At 54.4% G+C, this 25,459-nt stretch overlaps 1 protein-coding gene across 1 annotated transcript; it reads right to left on the bottom strand.

The window, feature by feature from the left end:
- Positions 1 to 3,078: 3,078 nt before the first annotated feature.
- LOC133626771 (histone-lysine N-methyltransferase EHMT1-like) lies at positions 3,079 to 23,852 on the bottom strand. Its single transcript, XM_062007827.1, has 11 exons — positions 23,664 to 23,852; positions 20,877 to 20,978; positions 17,330 to 17,406; positions 7,630 to 7,797; positions 7,098 to 7,242; positions 6,549 to 6,626; positions 5,615 to 5,730; positions 4,814 to 4,900; positions 4,262 to 4,337; positions 3,532 to 3,707; positions 3,079 to 3,268 (listed from the first exon to the last, which is right to left on the bottom strand). Exons 1-11 carry the CDS (start codon positions 23,850 to 23,852, stop codon positions 3,079 to 3,081), a joined length of 1,404 nt encoding a protein of 467 aa, XP_061863811.1.
- Positions 23,853 to 25,459: the final 1,607 nt, after the last annotated feature.

Below are 25,459 nucleotides of genomic sequence, written 5' to 3' on the forward strand. Positions count from 1 at the left end.
CCCAGGAGGAGCCAAAGGAGGAGGAGGAGGAAAATACGGGGAGGAGCAGGGCAGAGGGACAGAGCAGGAAAGGGATGGAGCTTAAGGAGACAGCGAGTGCAGGAGGAAAAAGAGCAACAAGCAGCAGCAGAGAGAGACAGAGAGAGGATTGGAAGGGCAGAAAGGAGGACATGGGATACACAGACACAGGCAGGGAGAGGGAGTGGGACAGGGGGCAGAGAGACAGAAAAGGCAGCAGGAGAGTGGAGTGACAGAGAATTGGGACAGAAGGGACTAGGGAGAGAGAAAGGGAGCGGATGGGAGAGGAGGGGAGGGGAGAAAAAGAAAAGCATCCAGGGAGAGCGAGGAACAGAGGGATGTGGATCAGCAGAAGGAGGCGCGGGATGGCAGAACATCGATGGGCTGAGAGAGTCAGAGGAAGAGCTAAAAGGGGGTGAGGAGCAGGATGGAGGCCCAGAGAGAAAAGACAAGTTCCAGCCAGCTGAGCAAGAGAGACGGGCAGGAAAGTGGGGACAGGCTGTGGGGGAGAGAGGGAAAATAAGGCCAGGAAGCACAACATGGTGATAGAAAAAGGCAAAGGGCAGGGAGCAGGAGAGGAGAAAGGAAAAATAGCAACAGAATGTAGGACACACAGGGAGGGGTTAGAAAATACAGACAAGGAGTGGTACAGAGAAAGAGAAAGAAAAAGCAGTGATGGGGTAAAGACAGAGAGGGAGGAGGTGAAAGATGAGAGCAGGGAGCCAGACCGAGTGATGGGGAGGGACCAAAACTAGCAATTATGGACAAGTGCCCTCATTCCCTGAGCAGTGCCCAGGAACTGCATTAGCAGGAACCTCCAGAAGTGTGGTGCCTGCAGCAGGCCTGTCCTGGGCCCAGCCCTGCACCCTGAGAGTGCTGCCGACCAGCACCTTGTCCAGTGGCCAGCCCTGGGGAAGGGAAATCACCCAGCTGTTTCTTTGGGCTTTTTGTGCTGGTTTTGCTTTTAAAAAGCAACTGTTTCAGCTGTAAATAGCACCTGCAAGGAACAGGGAACAGGCTTCCAGGTGGGACACCTTTCATGCCTGAACCAGGTACCAGACTTGAGAGCTTTCCCATTCACAGGCCCCAGATCCCTGTCCTCTGTTGCTATTTCATGCCAGCAGGTGTGGACTTAGACGAGGAGTTGAGTGATGAACGGGGAGAGAATGGCAAGCCAAGGGCTGGAAGTGTTTAATAGTGCCAGGAGCCACTTGTGTGTTGAGCAGACGCCTGTGAGCAGGAGCCCTTTGCAATCAGCCTGGGAAGGGCCGAGGGAGCGAGCCTTATGGGGGCCAGTCAGTTGTGTTTGGGCTGTAAATGGTGGGACCAAGCAGCCAAAGCAGCTGCAAGCATTTCCAGCCAGGCCACAGTGCCCACAGTGGGATCGTGGCTTCGTCTCTCCGTAAGGGATGGGAGCTGTGTTGTTTCCTTTCCCAGGGGCACGCTGGGTGCAGCGATGCCCCGAGCAGCCGGCGCTGACAGAAAGGAACGACGCTGCCGATGCTGCCCTGGGCTCGGGCACTTCAGTCCCGGTGCCGGTGCCAAAGCCGTTCCCCAGCTGCACACAGCCCCGCTCACTGCTGCTGCCCACGCTCCTGCCTGCGGATACAGGCAGCCGCCCTGGCCCTTCAGTGCTCCCCAGGAAGGGCAGCGCCAGGCAGCTCAGAAACCCCACCCTGCCTGCCAAAGGCTGACAGCAGCTTCATGCTGGGCAATCTTTCCTCTTCTCAGGCCTCAGTGCTGCTCCCTCCCAGGAAAGCCTCGGGGCTTCAGGCTCAGCCCCACAGCAGGAGAGTGCCAGGGCTGCAAAGCTGCACAGCAGAACGGGGAATCGGGCTCTGCCTTTGCTTTCCAGGCTGTCTCCTCAACACAGCCCTTGAGACAGATGCTGTGCCTCAAGCACATGTCACACCCAGCCACTTGAGCAGTACTGTGCCTGTTTCTTCTCCAGCAAGTGGAGGACAGGAGGGACAATAGAATATGTCAGAGCAAGCTCCTAGAGACAACATGTGGAGATTGAGAACTAAATGTTCTTTCAAGCTGGGGCAAATACTTTTAATGGTAACACAAGGAGCCGTGTTTGAACTTTGAAACAATGCTGGGGAAAAGTGTTTCTGTAACAGAACAAAATATAATGATATAGAATAGAAACAGAAAATCAAATGTGACAAGATGCTCCTCTGATGGCAGCAGGTCCCACACTGATGGAGAGCTGCAGGTCAGGCTGTGGGCTTCTCTTCTCTTCTCTTCTCTTCTCTTCTCTTCTCTTCTCTTCTCTTCTCTCCTCTCCGATCCTCCCCGATCCTCTCCTCTCATCCCATTTTATCCCGTCTCCTCCCCCAATTCCAATCCTCTCCCCTCCCCTCCCCTAATCCTCCACCTCTACTTCAGTCCCCTTCTCTCCTCTCCTCCCTGTATCCCCTCCTCTCCCCTACCCTCCCCTCACCTAGTCTTCCTCCTCTACTTCACTCCCCTTGTCTCCTGTCCTTCTCCTTCCCTTCCCTTCTCCCTGTCCTGTCCTCTTCTTCCGTTTCTCACCCGTCTCCTTTCCAAACCCCCATCCTCTCCTCTCCTCTCCTCTCCTCTCCTCTCCTCTCCTCTCCTCTCCTCTCCTCTCCTCTCCTAATCCCCTCTTCTGACTTCTGTCTTTTCTCTTCTTCTCTCTTTTCCCTCTTCCCTCTTCTCCTCTCTTCTCTCTTCTCTCTTCTCTTCTTCTCTCTTCCCTCTTCCCTCTTCTTCTCTCTTCCCTCTTCTCTCTTCTCTCTTTTCTCTCTTCTCTTCTTCTCTCTTCCCTCTTCTTCTCTCTTCCCTCTTCTCTCTTCTTCTCTCTTCTCTCTTCCTTCTTCCCTCTTCTCTCTTCTTCTCTCTTCTCTCTTCCCTCTTCCCTCTTCTCTCTTCTTCTCTCTTCTCTCTTCTCTCTTCTCTCTTCTCTCTTCTCTCTTCTCTCTTCTCTCTTTTCTCTTCTCTCTTCTCTCTCTTCTCTCCTGCCCACAGCCCCTTGCAGTGCCAGGGACAGCTCACCCTCTCCCTGCCAAGCCCAGCACACAGGGTGACACCCACTCAGTGCCTGTGCCGTGGAGCCTTTGCCGCCCAGCTGCTGACAGGGGCCTCCTTTGGCTTCCTGCTGCGGGACAGGGCGCGCGCCTGGCGCTTGGCCAGCGCCCAGCTCGTGTACTTGCACCTGCCAGAGCCGCATTTGCAGCTGAAGGATTTGCCTTTGACGGCCCAGAAATCCTCCTTGTAGTCGAAGCTGCGGGAGAGAGACGGAGCCGGGCTCAGTGCAGAGCAGCAGCACGGGGCAGCCAAAGGGATGGGGCAGCCCGAGCTGCAGGATGGGGGGGGCGGCAGCCCGCGGCGCCGCCACCGTTTGGGGCTCGGCAAAGCTTCAGGGGATGGCGAGTGCCGGCGGGGGCACGGCCCCGGGAACACAGCGCTGGAGCCCAGCAGCTCGCAGCGGCCCAGCGCTCGTCCCTCTGCTCTCCATCCTCCCTGCGGCCCAGGGCCGGCACCTACCCAAGCTGCTCTCCAGCTCTGATGTCCCTCGCGCTGAAGAAGACCAGCCTGGGGAAGCGCACGTCCTGATGGGATGTGAAGACCCTGGCAGCGAAGACGTTGGGCTCGCAGTGATGGTTGATGAAGCGGCCGATGTTGCCATAGAAACGCGCATCGATGCAGTACACGTCTCCTGCCTGAAGTGAAACCGTTGCTTCTAAGCTTTAGGTGGCACTTCCCAAGCTGACATTTCTGCTGTGAGACAGCCCGCACAGGGCAGCACAGGCCAGCTCCCAGCACAACAGGCCTCGGCTCCCTGCCAGCCTGACCTGCTGCAGCCCTTGAGAAGGCAGCGGGCTCTGCTCAGTCTCCCAGCTCAGCTCTTTCGCAGGAACTTACAGAGCTGACAGCCCACCCAGCCGACACTGCGTGTCCACACTCGAGGGACAAACCCTGAGCAGCCCAGCTCAGGCTGCCCAAACGGCTTTCACACAAGCCTCTGTCGAGCACCAAACCCGGGGCTGGCAGCACGTGCCGCGGTGGCCCAGCGCTGCTGGGCTGTGGCCCCTGAACCAGCCTCAGCCTCGCCTCACACACACTCTCTCCTAACTAAAAGCCAGGGAGGTCACAGCCCTCCTCTAGAGGGGGATTCGGATCCTGCTGCGCAGCAGGATGGAGGCAAACGGGCTCTTTGCTCTCCTGGAGAGGCCAGAGCCCGGGTTGGCCTCGACACACCCCTCAGACACAGCACCTCGTTGTCCAGGTCGAACAGGTAGGTGTCCTCACGGAGCTCTGCCTCGGCATCGGAGATCACCTCACCAACGTACCTGCGGCACACAGGGAAGGCAGCAGTGAGAGGCTGGGGCATCACAGCCCTGGCTTGCAATCTCTCCTTGTAGGAAGAGGGAAGAGAAGGGAACGGCCCAGGCACAGCAGTTGGCCAAGATCAGCACGTGAGTCCCATTCTCCTCACGTTCATGGTCAGGCTCAGGCCCTGGCTCTCCTGCACCCCACTGCAGGGTCTGTGCTGTTCACAGCCCAAAGCAAGATGCTTGTGTCTGCCCTTCCTGTGTTTCCCCAGCTATTGTGACCAGTTCCATTGTGTAGAAGCTCTGAACTCACCACACTATTGCAACCCAGGAAACCCTTTGCAAACCATGTCACAGAGCCCATGGGCCAGTTTAAAGCCTACAACAGCTCCTGCCTGAGAGCCAGCGCTCGGCTCCGTTCCAACTCGATGGCAAAGGGCAGCAGCCCCCAGGCCTTTGGACAGGGATGGGTTGGCCAGAGCTGAATCACTCACTCGCACACAAAGGTTCCTGCTGGAATGTCCTCCATGGTTCTCACGCCCCAACCCATCTCTCGTGTGCGGAACAGCTGTAGCTGAACCCTGCAAAAGAGCAAAGGAAACATGCTGATGGCAGCCCTCTGCAGGAAGACAATGGCTTGTCCCAGAGACGGGAGCAGAAAGGCAGCAACCTCCCATCATCACACAGACAAGAGCATTTCCATCCCCAGCCCTGACAGAGCTCACTCCAGCACCGCTCTGGGCACAGAATCACGGAATGCCACAGCAGGGGGGGCTGGAAAGGAGCTCCAGAGATCATCCAGCACAACCCCCTGCTACAGCTGAAGGTGCTCCCTGGGGCTGGGCACGTGGGACACCAGAATCCCACCCTCAGCAGTTCCCTTCCATGTGCACAGGCAGCACTCAGGGGAAGGCAGGGAAGGGCCACGGCGACTGAAGGCAGCAGAGCTCTGCAGGATGCAGGGGGAAGTGCTCTGATCCTTTAGCCCTCTGCTAGGCCCAGCGCATTGAGCAGCTCCATCATCTCCAGCTCCCTGGCTGCAACACAAGGAAGAAACGCTGCAGCTGCAAACTTGTTGGGTAAGAGCTGCTCTGTGGCATTTTACTGAGGGAGTGTATGGGCAGAGAAAGAATCCTGTGAGTCACCCTGCCTCCTGCTCAGCCAGCACTGGAGTTCAGGGCAGGATGATCTCCAGGGCTGGGGAAAGCTCCCTCTGGGCTCCCTGGGTTATGGCAGGCCCAGAGGGGCTGGTGTTGGTCTTGCCAAGGGAAGCTGCGCTTGGCCCCTCCTCTCACCGGGGCCCGTTCTGCACCACGCGGTTCCTGCAGGTTCGCCAGCACGAGCACATGGGGTTGCACTCGACGATACACGGGGGGTTCCTCTGGTTGAATCCGGGCAGCAGTCGGCCGTCCTGACGTGGAGAGGCATTCAGGACTGGGTTAGTGGCTCTTCCTGTCACCCACTGTGACCAGGGCAAGCAGGAGCACAGATTGCCCAAGTAGAAACACAGCCCAGAGAATCCCAAGGCAGAGCCTCACCCCGACCTCCCTCAAACCAGCAAGGCACCATCTCCACTTTTGCTGCCTGGCATCACCCTGTGCAGCACCAGAACGCTGTGCATCGTCACTAGGAGCATTCTGCAGTGCTGCAGGGGACAAGCTGATGCTCAGTCTATCTCTGCAACAAAGCCGACACTTCCCGAGCGCTAGCCCAGTGCTCCCAAGCTCTGGGAACCACATTCTCTTCCCAAACAACACTCCCCCAAAGCTCCAAAAGCACTTACCCAAACCCAACCAGGCTTCTGGCAATACTGCAGTTAAGACACCTTTTCTTTGCCCCCATCCCCAAGGATCACAACAAAGTGAAGCAGGCAGAATGCCTCTGCTCTCCCCTCCCCTGGTTTACACATGGCAGCATTTGCTGTGTGCTTCACAAACGGAAGCTGATTTCACAGAAGGGTTGTTACATGCTCTCTAGCACGTGGCCATCATTGATGGCTGGGTTCCCATGGCAGTAACACTCTCCAATAACAAGCAGCAGCTTCCCCGAGTTCACATCTTGTTCTTGCCACACACCCCTCTGAGCTGAGACTGCAACTTGAGGCATTTTCCAACAGGGAGAGATTTGCTGTGCCAGGAGCTGTTTGGAAGGCGCTCTTATCCAGCCCCAAGGCTGCGAGTGGCAGCTCCAAGCGCTGCTCTGACCCAAGAGACGCTTCTGTGTCCTCACCTGCCGGTACCAGCAGCGCCCGCTGAGCTGCCCACACACGCAGGTGCTGGAGGAGCAGTCGTCCGCACACGCGCAGCGCTGCAACAGGAGACAAGGGCTCAGACAGGCTCACCCTCACCCCACACTTCCTCACCTCTGCTCTCACAGCCCTCAGCCCTTGGAGGACTTTGGTATCACAGTGGACACCTCGGCCGGACGCTGCGCTCAGAGGGCGACAGCACGAGGAGGGGCCCCAAACAACTCACTGACTCTCCAGACACAGAACAGAGCAGAAGGCTGAACAGGAGCCACAGCAGCCAGCGCCACATGTCTGATGCTACAGCACACGGCTGAGCTCAGAGCATGGCTCAGGGCTCGGAAACAAAGACCAGCAGAACCTGTCTCCTACGGCAAGAGCTGGGCTACGGCCCCAGCTGCAATTTGCTGGCAACGTTGGGACCAGACAATCCCATCTGGAATGGAAACCCCACTCTGAGCTGCAGTGCACTGCAGCACCTCTGAATGCACAGCCCAGGGCAGGACAACACACAGGACACACAGCAGCCTCACCTGTAAATGAGTGACGTTGCTGTCAACGGCCACTGCGGAGGTGAAGCAGCTCTTCACGATGTATTTGAAGTTGCTGGGACACGGCTCACTGTCCACAGCATTGACACAGGGAATCGGGACCCGCTCGTAACCCCGGGAGATGTCTCTGCCAGGGGCACAAAGAGAAGTGTCACACAAGGAAAGCTCCCCAGAGCCATGGGCCCCTCCAGTGCCATCCTGGCCCAGCGTTACTGCCTGGGATCATGGAGCAGTCAAAGCCTGAAAGCCATTCAGGACACAACAGGGTTCCTTTGTCCCCACCCTGCCTTACAGATCGTTCTGTGTGCTCGGGAATATTCCCATTTGGAGCAGGACCTCACAAGCCACGCTCTGAATCAACAGGTGCTGAGCTCTTGCAAAGCACAAACTGCCCTCCACAGCCCTGTCAAAAGCTGAGCAAGCACTTGCAGTGCTGTCTTAAGCCAGGCTCCCAGCCTCTCCCGTGCAAGGGCTCTGTTTCGTGACCCACAAGCAAAGCCATCCATCTTCTCACCTGCTCAGCACCTTCTCTGTCTGGGTAGGCCTCTCATTAGATGTTTCTTCAAGAGTCTTCTTTGTCTCCAGGGCCACCCAGACCTCAGAGCTCAGGCCAGTGCACTGGGCTGGAGTCTCACTCTCCATGTTCTTTAAACTGACATCCATGCCAACAGAATCAAAGAGACTGCAAAAGAGCAAGAGAGAAGCAGCATTCCCCATGAGAAAGCGTGCAAGAGGAACATCAGCTGAATCCCATCCTCCAGCCAGCCCTTCAACAACAAGGAAGAGGCTGCAGCACTATATAATCACAGGCAAAGAGGTGGGCTGGAAAGAGCAGGCTGCAAAGAGAAGCGGCCCACGGGAAGCTGCTGTTGGACTTGGCCCTTGTTCATACTGACCAGTCTTTGGGGAGTGCACATGGGGCTTTATTCAGAGCAGTCATGAAGGAAAGGAAAAGCCCTAGTACCGTCTTATTCCCTGCTAGCTTGGGGGAAAAAGCAGCTTGAATCAAGGATGCCTGAGGCCTTCCTGCTGGGAAGCCCAGGCTGAGCACAGCCCCTCAAACCCTCTGCCCAAGCCTCCACCAACGCTCCACCGTTTCTTATCGTTCTGACCGCAGCTCTAGCAGCAGCAGCTCAGGGGTCTGAACCACTGCCCCCAGGAGCAGGACAACGAAGAAACAAGCCTCCCAGCCCAGCTTGGGTTTGTGCTTCAATGCCAAAGGCAGGACACAGTTTCTCCTGAGCTTGCCAGGCAGGAGCCAGCTAGAAAGGAGGGACAAGGGGAAGGCAGAGAAACAAAACAATCGGCATCAACACAGGAGAGGTGTGACAGACGTGAACAAACATGCTGGAAAAGGCCAGAAGCTGAGCTCCCCCAGCCCAGGCAGGCAGGAAACACAGTCTTGGCTAGAGCCAAGGGGTGAAACACCAAAGACAAAGGGATACTGCCATGGCTGGATGAAGAAACAGAAAGAAGAGGGAAGGAAAGCCAGTGTCTCTCGCCCATCTCACACCTAAGCCAGAGAAGCTAAACCTTCACTTGGAAAGAAGGAACCAACACCTTCCATGTAGAGCCTCCAGAAGAGTTCAGCCAAAGGACATTCTTACTCAAGCACCAGACATCACTATGAGCCACCAAAGCCCCTCACAGAAGCCCCTCAGAGACTGAAACCGCACGTGTGACGATGGCATCAAGATGACAAGTAGGTCTGGGAAATGGAGCAAATCTGTGTCCCTATTGCAGGCAGGTTGGTCCATCTGTATGGAACAGGAGGGGCCATCCCCCAGTGGCCTGGGCCCAAACACAGCACTTGCCTGCTGGTCAGCTCTCAGTGCTGTGGAGAACTTTCCTCCTGATTTCAGTGACACCTGCTGGTGACCCAGGTGGGTCTGAAGTGAGCACAGAAAGCTCAGAGGGCTGCTCAAACCCAGAGAAGCTACATCTCAGCTTTCTCTAGGTGAAGTACATTTTCTGGCAACTGGAGAGACCCCTCAGTCCTTTTCTTCCTTTTCAGAGCCCAGGACAAGCAGGACACTTTCCAGAGCTGCTTCAACTGGTGCCTGGGTCAGGCTTTGGAAAACAGAACCATTCAAAATACACAACAGTGTGGATCTTCTGCCAAAGAAGGAAAGGCAATAGATTTGAAACACAGATACACTTGAGTGAAGTCAAAACACAGACCAATCTATTTTACAGCCTTTGGTAAGAACTTGCCCCAGAAAGGAGCTGCAGTGCCCTGTGATTATAGTGGGATGCTCCTGTGCTACAGGAAACCCAGGAGCGTGGGGCAAGTCATAAAAGCCACCAGAACAAGATGAGATGGGACAGGAGGTCAGGGCACTGTCCCACGCAGGGATGGCTCCATTTGTCTTCTCCTCTGTGTTTTCACCCTCCCTTTACACCCATGCCCAGTGGTGCAAGTCAGCAGCTACAGCCAGGTACTGCATGAATGTCCTTGTCACTGAGCACACCTGGCAGCATCAACTCACTGCACTGGTATTCCATCCCTAGCAACAGAAGGAAGGGATGGCTTTCACTCCTGAAGCCCTCCTGTCTTCACAGCCTCTGCCCCAGCTCACCCTGTGCCTGCTGAGCTCTTCTCCATGTCAGCCATTCTCTGCTTTAAGCCTCTGCTTTTTTTCCTGGGCACCAGGCTGGAGCTTCCCATTCTCCGTCTTTTCCTCTCAGACACTGCAGCAGCTGGAAAACAGAAGAAAAACAAACCCCAAGTTTGCTCAGCAATGGCAAGATGAAAAGCTGCAGAGGAGAGGCTGTCCTGGGGGAATCACATTGGAGGGCTCATCTGAGAAAACCGCTTCCCACTCCAACGAGCTGATTGACAAGTCAACCAAAAGGTGACACACACCCCCGTGCCAACACACCAAGAGCTTTCTGTCAGTGCTGCAAACCCACTGCAACCCTGAGAATCCTCCACAGACTCCTTCTGGCCCCTACACCACCACACACAGGATCAACTCCTTCCATTACCCGTGTTTGGCAGCGCTGCTGATGCTGCAGGAGGCTGAACAGAAGCCAACTCACTCCAACAGATACTGACAGGCCACTGGCAGAGAAGTGGCTGCACAAAATGACATCTGTCCAACCAGGTCCGTGGCAGCAGCCCTGCTGACACCAGCAGGAAAGGAAACCCTGGAGAGATTCAGTGAGCAAAAGCTGCCTGCAGAGAATTCAGTCCCTGCTAACCTGCCTCACCCTCCACTCAACCACACAGACACATGTTTGGGAGGTGGGCGCTGTGAGGGATTTTAACTCTGTCCTTTTTACCTGTCTGGGACTTCAGGGGGGCCACATAGCTCTGGTTCCCAGGCCCTGACTGCTGAAGGCCTGGCAGACAGGGCAATGGCACTGGCTTCCCAACCTCCAGGATGGTTTTGCTGCATTCCTCCTGGGATTCCTTTGGTGTGGAGTCTTGACTTGCATTCTGGAAAACAACCTGCAGTTACATTGAGCTTCTGCATTGAAACACAATCAGCAAAGAGATGCAATGCCTTTCTCTCAACTATAATCACTTCCATGGAAGAGAGCACCACACAGTCAAAGCAAAAGCACACAGACCCTCCTCTGGCACAGAACTTTGCCAAACGACTCCAAGCGACTCCCAGGCTGCTGCTCCTTCCCCGGCTGAAGGCTCCTGCCTTGGAGGGTGAGTGGCCACCTCACAGAAGCAGACTGGCAGGTCCAGAGTAGCCACAGATCATGAAAAGGATCAGACACTACTGACACAGGCATTTGCTTGGCTCTGGAGAAGGCAAACAAGTGCATCAGAGAGAGCTGTTCCCTGACACGTGCCTCGAGCGCGGCTGTCACGTCCAGCACGTGTGACACCAGCCCTGCAGACACGTTGCAGAAGAGCAGGCAGCAATGGGAAGGGATCCTTCCTCTGGGGCAGCATTTGCCACAGCCCAGGCTGACCAAAGGCTGCCCACTCTAAGCTGGGCTTCCAGTGTGACTTGATGGCAATTGCACCCATTTGTGGGCAGTCACATTCTCTAAGAGCAGATTGTCCTTAAGGGCAGATGTTCCTCAACCAAGCTGCAAGCCTGTGAAGGGTTCCTGAACCAGCATCCTTCAGAGGTGTGGACTCTGCCAGGTCAGGGGCACAGATACCCCTCTTGGCTCCTGTCCCCTCTGCAGCGAATCCTCTGCACAAGAAGTCCGGTGCCACTCTATGGCCTTGCTGCTCCTGAAGGAGATTTCCCACAGGAGATATTGAACTGCAGCCAAGCTCACACACACATGGAATCCACAGGTCTCAGTGAGCCCCTGCACATATGGGACCCATGGATGGGTGACCTTTGAAGTTCAGGCAAGTTGACAGTCAGAGGGACAGCTCTGTTTCAGTAGACCCCGTACTCTTTCTTTCTCTCTTTCTCCCCATGGAGACAATAACCTCACCAACATCCCCATTAGGACCTGCCCTTGGGGTTGATGTTTCTGCCGATTAGAGGGTCGGAGCTTGCTGAGCAACCCCAGATGCTTGCAAACCACCAGCTGCCACCTGCCTGCCTCCAAAAGATGAACACAAGATGCAACAGCAACAGCAACCCCTGTGTGCACACAGAAAGCAAGCACTTCACCAGCCCCAGCATCAGAGACTCAGTTACAACACTGCTTAAAAGGATTGTTGGCTCTCACACCCTTCTCCAGGCCACAGCAATTCGCAGTTTTGAGACCTTCCCATCATATCACTGCTGTGCTGCAACACCTGGGGGACAGCTGAGCACCACTTGCCAGGAGCTTGTCCATAATACACTGGTAGCTGACAGCAATCCACTGCACCAACCCTGAAAGACACCTTTCTCTTCACCTCACTCCAACATCAACACACCAGGTGACCTCACGTCTCCTTTTCACTCCTAGACAGAAACACAGAGCTCTGTTCTAGTCAGGGATGGCAAATCCACCAGTGAAGGTCTCGGAACAAGTTGCATGACTGTGGGCAACAGACACAGAGAGAGAACATGATCTGGTTTGCCACTGTAATGGTAGAGCAATGCAAGCCAGTTGCCTGACATCTCAGCTTCTTGACAGCTTCCGAGCTTAGGAGAAGCCTCAAGTTCATGTGTCATCCTTAATCTTCTTGGTGCAACTCAGAAGAAGTCTGCTTTGTTTCACAAGCAGCTCTGGCTTTCAGCAGACAGATGATGAGCAACAGAGCCAAGAGAGAAAGGCCCTTTAGTGTCTCTCATGGATCTGTTGCACAAGGTATGTGATCAATTATGTATTTAGACCCACACGGAGGAAGAGAGCTGAGGGTGGCCTTGAGACTCTGTTTTAACACCTCTGTCCCTCTGCAGGAAGAGAAGAAATAGCAGGAGGGACGTGGATGCTGAAAAGCCACCATTGCTAACGCTGAAGTCAAGGTCCAAAGAGCCGGGGAGGCAATGCCTAACCCCACCCCCAGCCTGGTGATGGATATCCCCAGCAGCCAGTGTGGCTGCAGCTGCTGCTGCTGCGGGTGCTCTGGGCTCTCCTGGAGTGCATGAGAGGGATGCTTTGCTGCAGACTCTGTGTAAAGTCATTTGCTTCCATATGGCTTTGCTTCCCAGGCTCAGCATTGCCTTCGGAAACGCCCCTTTCTGCTCTCCTATGGAATGCAGTGTATCTCAGCTGGCTCTGGCTGGCCACCAGCTTCACTGACCTCACAGGAAACGTTGGGGTCACCATCTACTTCTGCTTTTCCTTCCTCAGCTTGCTGTTCTGCAGCACTTGCATCTTCAGCTGTGACATGAAACCCTGCAGAAGGAGGGAGGAGAAGGAGGATGAGAGGAGAAAGTGCAAGTTCCTGGCAGGACCTGGGCACCTGTGCAGAAAGGAGCACAGGCCAGACCAGGTTTGCTGCCAGGACTTGTGATCTCAGGGGGACCCACGCTGGAGCAGTCTGCTCCTGAAGGACAGTTTCCCCCGTGGATGACCCACGCTGGGGGCTGTACCCTGTGGGAAGGAGCCCTGTGGGAGCAGCTCATGAAGAACTGTTGCCCATGGGAAGGAGCCACGCTGGAGAAGGTCCTGGAGGACTGTCTCCCGTGGGAGGGACCCCACACTGTGGCAGGGGGAATGGTGAGGAGGCCTCCCCCAGAGAAGAAGCAGCGGTGACGTCCATCTGTAATGAACTGACCCCAACCCCCATCCCCCATCCCCTGGGCTGTTGGACAGGGAGGAGTGGGAGTCCTGGACAGAAGGACTCCCCCGGGTCAGGGACGTGTTTTAGGATTCAGGTTTTATCTCCCATTTTCCAGTCCAGTGTAGGATGAGAATGATAGAACGACTTGGTGGGCACTTGGCACCCAGCCAGGGCTAAACCACCACCAGCACATTGAAAGCCATTCTAGACTAAAACAACCACAGGGCTCAAACACAGCAAGATTCCTGCAGACTGCCCAGAAGCTCACACGTGGGGACAACAGCAGCTTCTTTTCTGAACTCCCTTCCACACCTTTCCATGCTCCCCATCAATCAATCTTTCCCAGCACACATTGCAGACCTGAGATGGACCACAGCCAAGTCTGAACACCATGGACTCACAGAAAGGTTTCTGACATGACCCCACACTGTGGCAGGGGGAAGGGTGAGGAGGCCTCCCCCTGAGAAGCAGCAGCGGCAACGTCCATCTGTAACGAACTGACCCCAACCCCCATCCCCCATCCCCTGGGCTGTTGGACTGGGAGGAGTGGTTGTCCTGGGAAGAAGGGCCTTGAAGCTCACACATGGGGAGAACAGCAGATTCCTTTCTGAGCTCCCTTCCCAACATTTCCATGCTCCCCCATCAATCAATGCCAGCAGGCATTGCAGACCTGAGATGAAACCCAGTCCAGAATGAACGCCGTGCACTGGCAGGAAGGATTCTGACATGACAACCCATCAGCTCCCCAGGCCAGCAGCAGTGACAACACCTCACTGGCACCATCAGCCAGGTGGTGCCATGGACCTGCTCTTAGGGACTCCCGCTGTGCTTTTCCCTCCAGAGGCCAGAGAGGAAAAGCATCCCAGGCACGGCCAGCCAGAGCTTTGCCCCAGGGGGCCGGCAGAGCAGGTAGGGCCGATGGCCAGGAGCTCCAGGAGGGGCGATTCTCACTTACAGCACCGGGAAAGCTCCCGCCGCAGAGCGGAGGAGAGCTCAGCCAGCCAGGACAGCATGTCGGGACCCCTCGGCAGGGCGACGCGGGGCAGCGCAGGGACCTCTCGCTCTCTTACAGCGCTCGGACGCTCCGCAGGAGCCGCGGCAGCAGCCCCCGGACGAGCGGCCGCAACTCGCCGTTGGGGCGGCAACTGCCAGCGGGCGCCGGCGAGCGCGGGCACAGCGGCCCCAGGGACAGCTCCGGCTGCCGCCCGTCCCGCGCCGCCCCCGCAGCGCAGCGCAGCGCCGCTCGCACGCCTCACACCGTTCCTGCAGCAAAGACACCGCGGGCACCTGTGCTCACACTGTCACCACGCACCCAAACAGCAACTTAATTCCTTCTGGCTTGAAAATCAATCCCAGACTGTGACTATTACGGCTCCCATTGCCCAGGGACAGCGTGACCCTAATGCTCCTCAGGAGCTGATAAAGATGAGTCCACTGGTGCTTCTGGAAAACTACAGAGCAGGAGAAACTCTCAGCAATGTCACAGGGTGTGAACAATGATAGGAAAAGCCACCTTTAGAGCAGGAGAGGAAACAGCCAATTGCAGTTGGGAAAGTTCCACTCTGCTGTAAATTAGATAAAGATATTAGATATAGATATTAGATCAGATACCAGTCAAGGTATTGAGAAGGGCAAATTCTCTTCCCAGCCCATAAAGCTCAAGTAAAAGCCACAAACCTTCCTGCAGAAGGTGGAGTCCAACTCTCACCTCTTAGGGAAGGCTGTGGGAGCTGACAGCTCTCCTTATCCAGCAAGAGAAAGCTCCCTGACTTCAGAACGGGATGCTCCTCACACCCTGTGAACCTTTCTCTCCTCCTGGCACTCCAGAGGAGAGGTGCAGAAGGAGTTAGAGCTAGGAGAGGGACACACAGCCCAGTCATGCAGCTCCATGTGGCATGGCACCAGCTCTCTCCATCTCTCTTGCCTGCTGAGAACTTGGAGGTACTTCCCACAGGGATTGATCCAAATGACTCTCCTGCAACCACACACTGAAGACTGACATCTGTATGTTGAAGTTGCCTCCACTTCCAGTCTCTGCTGCAGGTTACCTCCCCCTTCCCTTGGGCACTTTCCACACATACACACTCACAGACACAGACACACACACACAGACACACACACAGAGACACACACACAGAGACACACACACAGATACACACACACAGACACAGACAGACACACAGATACACAGACACACACCCCCCCACACACACCCCAAGCAATGGGGGTTGGCATGGAAAAACTTGGAGTGCTCTGAAGGATTACACTCCATCTTCTGCCTTCTTTAACAACACTCAAAAAGCCAAACTACAACTATCTAACGAGCTCCTAAAGCCCAACCAGCCCTTGCTGTCTGTTGTCAGGGTCATGTTCCACTAGGGACCTGGCTTCAAGTCAAGGGCAAAGGACAGTCCCCATTAACCGCCCTGTGGTCGCTCACCCACACCCCAGCACAGCTACAGGGCTGATGTGCTGAAGAAGAGCAACGTATTTGGGTACCAGCTCTCCAGCAGGGTCTGATCCTGACATCCTTGTTCCTTGCACAGTGCTGATGGCACCAAGCTCAGGATGCTTCTGCTGGAAGCACAGACTTCACCTAACCCTAACCAAGCCCAACCAGGACCCTGACCCTCACACAGACAGAGCCTTAAATATACACACCTTAAGTTATCCTGGAAATGAAATCTCAATAGGGTCTTAAAACCAGCTTAAACCTGAAATCAATCTCGCATCAGTTAACATTGAACCAGCCCAAAACCCAGCAGTGCTTTAAGCATTCACCATTCATAGTCCTAAATGGGCAGGATTTGAACTCAGCCTAACCTACCTGAAACCCCAACATCCTAACCTAGTCCTGACCCTACGTATACAGCAGTTTAAGTCATCCTACACTAGCCCCAATCCCAGGGGGTACAAACCCAGGCCTAACCATAAATAGATAGATTTAACCTCATCATGACATGGTCAAAACCCCCATGGGACTCCAACCCAGTCCTAACCCTAAACAGACAGGATTTAATCTAAAGCCCAGCAGGGCTCTAAGCCCAACGCAGCTGTAACGCTCACCCAAGGGGATGCTCAGCAGCCGGGGTTGTGTCTCCACTCAGGCTCAGTCCCAGTTTAGGGAATGTCACAGCCCCAGCTCAGGGCTGATCCCCTCATTTGCTGTGACTCCCTCCTTACCAGGCTGTCTCTCCTCCTCCAAAGGCTCCACCTATTTCAGGAACTCCTGCCATTGTCACTGCAGCATTGTCTATTGTTCCTGGGACAATGCTGACCCTGATGCTGTGTCCCAGGCAGGCAGCTGCTGGAAGTGGGTGGCTCTGAGGTGAGCAGGGACACTGTGATGCCTGAGGGGGGCTTTGTGGGGATGGGATGATCTTCAGAGGGATGAGGTGCAGCTGGAAGGGAAGCCCATAAAGACAGGTTTGGGGTCAAACCACTTTTCCCACAGACTGCTGTCCCAGCCAGACACCCTCTGTTTGAGGCAACACCAGCAGCACCTGAGACATTTCTACACTCTTCTGGTTTTAAAAGCATTTCTCTCTCCCCTGTTGCTGAGCAACATATCCTGCCTGCACAAACAACAGCAGCCTAAAGGCCAGCTCACACTTCAGCAAGCTCCAGGACACCTCCTGCTTTCCATCCACACAAATGTGCACTTGCTTTTGGGGAGACACAGTCCTCAGCTGGAGAAACCCAGACAGTGGCACTGCAAGGCAGCTTTCCTATAGAACCCTCCAGTTCTGACAGCAGCTGGATGGGAGCTCTTACATTACACCAAACACACTTTGGAAGCCACACAATGGGAAAGTTGCCCCAGAGACATGCTCCAATACATGAGGAAGAGCTGAGTGTGAATCCACGTCTGGATTGAAACAAAGCTCACAGCAGCTCACTGCTCCCAAGGGCTGGGCACAGCCCACCCAGAACCGGGCACGTGCAGACGCTTTCTCTAAATGCTGATGATCCCTCCATTGACACAGGCAACACACAACAACTGCTGCTGACAGCAGGATGGCAGGAGCCCATCCTGCAGGGACACAGGGGCTGTTACCAACACACCTACCTGGCTCCTGTGCTGACCACGTGGAAATGAGCTCTCAGGACAGGGCACAAGCCAATGCTTTCCCTTCTCAGCACAGCCTGCAACACAAAGACAGTGTTAGCAGAAAGCACACCACCACAAGCAGAAAGCACAACAAACCAACACAACACTGATGCTGCCCAGGAAGCAGAGAGCACACCATGTGCCAAAGACAGCCAGTGGAAACTCTGTTGTAGTGTACCACTCTCCAGCAGCCTACTTCTGCTTGGAGGAGCTGTCTGCCTGTTTCTGGACATACTGTGGGACAGACTAAAGAGAGATCTGTGCAGAAAAAGGGGTTTAAAACTTCTCAGCAAGTCCTTGCCTCTTCTGAAAACACTCTCAGTGCTATCAACGGGCCCTGGCCATTCCCCTCTGCTTTACATGCAAGCAAGAAGCTGAGACATCACTGAAGCAGCCTGAGCCAGTGACCAACCTGTGCCCAAGCCCAGTGTCCAAACAGGACTGAAACACCTCAGAGATGCTGAACACCACAAAGCTTGGGAACTCCAGCACAGGCAGAGCTGCTGGAAAACATCCCCAAGTCTGGCAAAGAAAAGCCTCGGGAAGATCTGTCCCACTTTGGCTTAGTACAAGAAATCTCACCACAAACTGGAATGGATCCAGAATCAATACTCTGGGTGAGACAAAGAAATGTGTCCTGCTGGGAAGATCAAGAGTGACTGGGAAAAACACATCAGGCAACTGTAAGCACGTCCCACCTGAAACAAGGACAAGAGTCTCTCTAGGACACTACCAGAAACTCATATCCAGGAGAAGGCCCTGTAGTAGCAGATGGGATTCAAAGGCAGTCCTAGAGAGTAAATCCTTCTGGAATAAGCAAGTCAGGCTCATAAACCTCTAGGGCACAGACAGAATGGGTCTGGCAGAAGGATCCAGAGCAGACAGGAGGGTTGGTTCTGACTTATCAACATGAAAGTGGAAAACAAACACATTTTCTGTTCATTTTTCACTCTGCTCAGAGAAAGAACACAGGGGCTTTACTTTTGGTAACACCAGGCACCTGGAATCTGGAAGGTCATTGATCCAACTGCTTCTCTGTTATCAGAATAGGTCCCCAGTAGGAGATCTGCTCTAGAGTGCCTGTTCTTGTCACTGTGACAGCACCCAGCCAGCACTGGGGAACTAACAGGAGATATTTCCAGGACTGATGCACTGAACTCACCAAAGGGTTTGGGTTGGGGGTTTTTCTGGGCAAAACTTCCATGGAGAAAAGTCTCAACACACAAAGAAAGGATTTTCAAATGGGACCATTTAGACATTCACCTGAATGAGACCTGTTCAGCCATCCACAGGGTTTTAGCAAGCACATCGCTACTTGATTCTGCAAGAGTGGTTCCAGAGATACAGCACATTAGAAAAGGTGATTCAGGTCACTAACCAGGTCACTATCAGCCTAAAAGGCTGATAAAATTACTCACAAATATTACACAGTTGGTTTTCCTTCCTCTGCAATAGGTTTAGCAGCCACTGCCAGACCAGGACTCTGGTGTGGTCAAAGTACCAGAGCATTCTACCATTCTTCTATCATTGCAGCAAGTGGCACACATGCTTTTTTTGTTCATACTCTGGATAACAATCTGAGCCTTTATGGGACACTACTGCATAAATCATGAAAGAAATACTTGCTGGGATCCTTTGTCACAACTGACAGAGGAGATCTCCAAAGCACTGCTGCACGGCTGGAACAAAGGAACCAGAGCAGTCAGTCGGGCACCTTCCTTCCTGCCCCTGATGGCAATGATCCTGCCTTTTCCCACTGTACTTTGTGTCCATGAGAGAGCATCGTTGCCTCATGTTTTGACCACAAACACTGTGGTTATGGCCAGCTAGAAAGCAATTAGGGGAACGTGCCTCTCCCTCCACTTCCCTGGCCTGCGTTGGTCTCACAGATGTACCCACTGCTTAAGGAGTACTTCCACCATTGGAAAGAGCTCTTATGACTAAACCTCCGTAACCTGAATAATCAGTCACTCGGTGGCTTCCTCTGGAAAATAACTCTCTATTGCACACTGCTGTCACATATAAACAAGCACAGAACCTTGCAACATGCACCAGATAAGCATTTCAACCACAACATCATGCAACCCCCTAGCCAAAAGCAACCCTGCTAGTGAGATGTCTGGTTACTGTCTGCATGCTGTGTCACCTCCTGACATGCACATCACCACACACCCTTTCCTGCTCTGTGTACAAAAAAACCCCAAATCCCGACAGTTTAAAAGGGTAATCCTGTACCAGTTTGAAAGGGCTCTTCTGAAATCTCCTCTGGGGAGCACGGTCCATTGCACAGTCTCATTCCTGTGGGCCCTGAAGCTTCACGAGGTCCCTGAGGCAGATGCATGCTCTTGAGGTCACCAGCACTGACCCCACCAGACAAAGGCCATTGACAGGAGACAAAGATTTGCTGCTCTAGAGAAATCTGCATTTCTAAAACATCTTCTCACCCACCATACCTTTCACACAGCTGCCAGCTTCAGTTTTCCCTCTGATCAGAGGGAACCCTTTGATAAAGCATTTCAGATTTTGTTTCATTCCACACTGGCCTCAATGGCAAAGACTCAGATTTCTGGCTTCAACCATTTCCTTTACATTTGAAGGCTTAGACCCTTCCTTGGGACACTTTGCAGACTTGGGCACTGAGGCTTTCACATATGGTTCAGATGGGGATCCCCACTTCTTTGCCTTTGATCTGCTTGCAGGACAACAAACTTACCAGGAATGCTACAGAGCTAATTGATTGGTTTGATTCACACAGATGATTCCCTGGCCTAAAAATCAGAAAAGTGAACCAAGTCAGTACTCAAGGTTTACTCACCACCCTGCCAAAGCTCTGCTGTGCATTTGTGTAGCCTGAAGAAACCACTCCAAAAGTTCAGGACTCACCACGCTTCTCCTGCAATCCTGCCAAATGCATGTGTTAGCTCAGGTCCTTCATGTGCCTGTTCCAATATACAAGTTACCCTGTCAACAAATTAAATCCAAGCTGTTGTTCTGCTGAGGGCCACAAAGTCTGCACCCATCTGCAGCATCACTTCCCTATGGCAGGATCAAATTGGCCAGTCCACACTTCTACAGAACAAGCCCATTCTTGCTTCTCTCGTCTACATTTTGAGAGCAGCATTCCCAAATGCAGTAGCAAACATTCCCTTCTGCTAAAGGCTGCAAAACCAAGGCTGCTGCTGACTTGGAGCTGCGTGTCATGAAGGTGTTGAGGTAGATCTTTGCCAGGACAGTAGTGTTTCACCACCGAGGCACTCTCAGGAGAAACACAGGCTTTGTAGAGAAATAGAGAGAAGAGACAATCACAAAAGGACAGGTGGAGATTGCCAACACACCAACTGTAACCCACCTGTACTGGGCTGCTGGGATCAGTCACAGACGTGACTGAGGGAAACAAAGGCACATCACATCAATCCCAGAGATACAACAACAACCACCAGCCAACACTACCCTGTGTTTTTCACTCCTGAAGGACATCAGGTTGGCATCAAACCAGGGTCCCTACCTGGGTGTGTGAACTTGCCCCGCGGCGGCTGCCAAAGCAGCGGCACAGCCAGGACGGCGAGCTCCCGGCCGGGCTGTGCCTGCGAAACCTCTGGCCCAGCACCTGTGGGGAGAAGGGAAATGGAGTGAAAGCCCTGCCAGAGCGACCAGCACCACACACTGCTGTTGTCAGGGCAGGGACTGAGATGCTGGGGCGGCTGCGGGGGCTCTGGCAGCTGGGGCACCCGGGGCCTGTGCCCGGGGCCTTGTCTCCATCTCCTGCCCCTCCCCAGCTCTCGGGTCACCAAGGGGCTGCCCCAGCCAGGCCCAGCTCCAGCCTGGAGCTCCCATCACCAGCCCCGGGTGGGCAGCAGGCAGGAGACACCCCCAGAGCTGCCCAAGGGCCTGGCTGGCCCCAGCCCTCACCTCAGCCAGGCCACAGCTGCAGCACAGCCTGTGCCTCACAGCACCGACACGGCTGTGGGCAGCTGAGGGGGCAGCGACAGCTCCCAGAGCGCCCAGCAATGAACAGGGACGGCTGGCAGCCCCTGCCCAGGGCTACAGCTCCCACATGGCCCAGGAGCCAACATGGCCAGCCGGTAGCCAGTGCCCCAGGCCTACAGCTCCCACGTGCCCCGGGGCCTCCTTCCTGCTGCCTGACCCTGCAGGGACACCAGCCCCTGGCCAGGCCCCCCTGACCCTGCAGCCCCATGGCCGCCTCCCCGGGGCTGCACAGGCCCAGCCCCAGGAGGAGCCAAAGGAGGAGGAGGAGGAAAATATGGGGAGGAGCAGGGCAGAGGGACAGAGCAGGAAAGGGATGGAGCTTAAGGAGACAGCGAGTGCAGGAGGAAAAAGAGCAACAAGCAGCAGCAGAGAGGGACAGAGAGAGGATTGGAAGGGCAGAAAGGAGGACATGGGATACACAGACACAGGCAGGGAGAGGGAGCGGGACAGGGGGCAGAGAGACAGAAAAGGCAGCAGGAGAGTGGAGTGACAGAGCAATGGGACAGGGATTAGGACAGAGGGAAAAGGGAAAGGAGAGAGAGAGGCAGGGAAACAAGGCAGGGTGCAGAGAAGAGAAGGGAAGGCATCTGGAGAGAGCGAGGACCAGAGGGATGTGGATCAGCAGAAGGAGGCGCAGGAAGGTGGAACAGCGACGGGCTGAGAGAGTCAGAGGAAGAGCTAAAAGGGGGTGAGGAGCAGGATGGAGGCCTGGAGAGAAGAGACAAGTTCCAGCCAGCTGAGCAAGAGAGACAGGCAGGAAAGTGGGGACAGGCTGTGGGGGAGAGAGGGAAAATAAGGGCAGGAAGCACAACATGGTGATAGAAAAAGGCAAAGGGCAGGGAGCAGGAGAGGAGAAAGGAAAAACAGCAACAGAATGTAGGACACACAGGGAGGGGTTAGAAAACACAGACAAGGAGTCCTACAGGGGAAGGAGGTGAAAGAAGAGGGCAGGGATCCAGACTGAGTGATGGGGAGAGACCAAAATTAGCAATTATGGACAAGTGCCCTCATTCTCTGAGCAGTGCCCAGGAACTGCATTAGCAGGAGCCTCCAGAAGTGTGGTGCCTGCAAAAGGCCTGTCCTGGGCCCAGCCCTGCACCCTGAGAGTGCTGCCGACCAGCACCTTGTCCAGTGGCCAGCCCTGGGGAAGGGAAATCACCCAGCTGTTATTACCAGCCAGCACTCCCAGGTCTCTCTCTGCAGAGCTACTCTCCAGCAGTTCAACCCCCAGCCTGTCATGGTGCAGGGGGTTTTTCCTTCCCAGATGCAGGACTCTGCACTTCTCCTTGGTGAACCTCAGGAGGTTCCTCTCTGCCTAACTCTCCAATCCATCGAGATCCTGCTGACTGGCAGCACAGCCAGTGGCTGACACTCCAGAGCTGTGCTGCCATCCAACCAGACCTGGAGAGGCTGGAGGGTTGAAGGAGGTGGGGGAAAAAATCTCATAAAATTCAACCAAGGCCAGTGTAGCCAGTCTTGCATCTGGGAAAGAATCACTCTGTGTACCAGTACAGGCTGGGGAATGAACTGTTAGAGAGTCATGTAGGGGAAAGGGAGCTGGGGGTGCTGGTGGGCAGCAGGATGAGCATGAACCAGCAACGGGCCCTCGTGGGTAAGAAGGTCAATGGCATCATGGGCTGGATAAGAAGGACTGTGGGCGGTATCAAGAGAGGTTCTCCTCCCCCTGTGAGACCACATCTGGAATATTGTGTCCAGTTCTGGGTCCCTCAGTTCTAGAAGGACAGGGAGATGCTGGAGAAAGTTCAGTGCAGGGTTACAAAGATGATGGACTGGAGCATCTCCCTTGTGATGAAAGGCTGAGGGAGCTGAGGCTCTTTAGCTTGGAGAAGAGACTGAGGGGGTGACCTGATTGATGTTTACAAATCCATCAAGGGTGGGTGTCAGGAGACTGGAGCCAGGCTGTGCTCAGTGATGGCCAGTGATAGGACAAGGGGCAACAGGTACAAGCTGGAACAGAAGAGGTTCCAAAGCACTGGAAGGGGGTGCCCAGATGGGTTGCTGAGTCTCACGTCTGGAGACATTCAAACTCCCCTGGATGTGTTCCTGTGTGCCCTGCTCTAGGTGGTCCTGCTCTGGCAGGGGAGTTGCACTGGATGAGCTTTTGATGTGCCTTCCAGTCTTTGAGATCCTGTGATGCTGTGACATTCTGGTGCTCCCTGCATCTCTGCTTGTAGGCCCAAGGAGCCAGGCTGTATCCCTGGAGTGCCCTGGCTGCTCCCTTGGCTGCTGCTGGGTGCCGGCTGTGTCTCTGGTGCCTTCAGCCCCAGCCCTGATCCCTCCCCACCTGGGGTGTCCACGTCCAAAGCGGGTGCTTGGCCAGGGCAGACTGGCTCCCACCACCCTCCTGGGAGGGGAAGGCAAAGTCAGCAGCACAGACAGAGCCAGGGCAGCTCTGCCCCATAGCTGCACAGCACCCTGGCACCTCCTGCAGCGCGTCTGGCCCACCGGCCCCCCCGAAAGCCGCAGCCTCCATGGGCAGCCAGAGATAATGAAGGCAAATGGCAAAGGAAGGAGGAGAACAGTATCAGAAGCTATTGACACAAAGGGCTCTGTGCTTCTCCGTTTTCTCTGCTAAATAGTTTGGTTGAGGCTTTGCTCTCAATTGCCCCTTTGGGAGGAGGCAGATTTTCTTACTACTTCCACATATTCCACAACCTGTGCAAATCCCAATCCCAGTCATGGTTCCAACCACAAAGATTAGTCCTTCCAGCAGCCTTTTAAGGACCGTCCACACCACGGCTGCTAAATGTTATGAAGCCAATTAGTTTCTGCTGCATCAGTCTGAAACTGACAAAAGACCTTCAGAGGGGGAATGATGCTGAAGAACGTGTGTGGAATCATGTAAAAGTTCCTTAAAAGCTAAGAAAAACCTATGAAGAACAAACAGAGGCAGCTGCTGGTTTTTAAATGTGGGTCCTGTACCAGGTGCCACAGAAGGACTGGGACAGGACTAAGCTGGAATTCTCAAGCTGAGTTTTCCAGCCTTCAGGCGAAATCGTGTGTTCTTGATGTTTGGTGCTGCACTGTAGCCACTGACTTGCTCTTTCAGCATCTTACTGACACAAAAGGGATTTGTCCTGCGTGTACTTGTGGAGTAGTGACCAATGTGGGTGTTCACATTCCAGCTGAGGCCAGGCTGCCCCACCTGAGGCCAATCAACAGCTGTGGCAGTTCATGTGATGGGAGCAAGTGGAAATGGACCTGCCCTTCCTGTGCTGTTCTAACAACACACCAGCTGCTCTGTCTTGTGCACAGAAGTTTTCCCCTGTCAGTAACTTCTTCAGTTTGCAGTCCTATTATGTCAGCAGCTGAAAGCCACTTTGACATAAACATATGGAGAGGAAGAAACCCAAAGCCAACTGGGGAATGTGTGTTGTGCAAACATAGATTTTGGATCTTGATTGGGGCTGTATCTAAAATATATTTCCAGTTCAGTCATATTGGTGTTGTGCCACAATCAGAGAATCTTTGGTGGTTTGGCCCTGGCTGGATGCCAGTGCTCTATCAGCCCCTCCTCAGCAAGCCAGGGAGGGCAGAAAATAAGATGGAAGCCTCCTGGGTTGAGATAAAAGCAGTTTTAGAAGGAAATAGCAAAGCCACGCATGTGAGAAGGGAAACAAAGCAAATCAAGCTGTTCCTCTCTCCTTCCCATCAGCAGCCACGTCCGGCCCCTTCCCCAGAAGCCGGGCTGCGGGACGCAAGACGCCTGCTGTGGAAGGCCAAAATGAATTACACCCCCTTCCTGCTCCTCTCCCCGAGTTTCTCTTGCTGAGCTGACGTCATATGGGATGGAATATCTCCTTGGTCAGCCTGGGTCAGCTGTCCTGGCCATGGCCCCTGCCAAGATCCTGCCCAGCCACAGCTACTGCTGAAGGTGGGGGAAGGAATGCTGGAGGGACAGCAGGTCTGAGCTGTGCCTGTAAACTCCTCAGGCTCACCCTGCCCAGTGATGTCAGGAGGAGTCTTGCACGAGTCAGCAAGCATTTCTTGCCTCTCATGGAGCTATTCGATGGTTTTATATAGTGCACTTGAAATGTAAAGGAGTTTTACACAAGCTCCCACCAAAGCTGCACAGCTCAA

The sequence above is a fragment of the Colius striatus genome, chromosome 14, assembly GCF_028858725.1.
Source record: "Colius striatus isolate bColStr4 chromosome 14, bColStr4.1.hap1, whole genome shotgun sequence".
NCBI lineage: Eukaryota > Metazoa > Chordata > Aves > Coliiformes > Coliidae > Colius > Colius striatus.

Coding starts and splice junctions, on each gene's coding strand:
- LOC133626771 (XM_062007827.1), bottom strand. CDS start 23,852: ATGGAGGCTGCGGCTTTCGGGGGGGCCGGTGGGCCAGACGCGCTGCAG. Junction 20,979..23,663: donor TTTGGACGTGGACACCCCAG/GTGGGGAGGGAT, acceptor TTCTCCCCACAG/GTGCTGGGCCAGAGGTTTCG. Junction 4,901..5,614: donor GTGGTGCAGAACGGGCCCCG/GTGAGAGGAGGG, acceptor GCTCTTTTGCAG/GGTTCAGCTACAGCTGTTCC.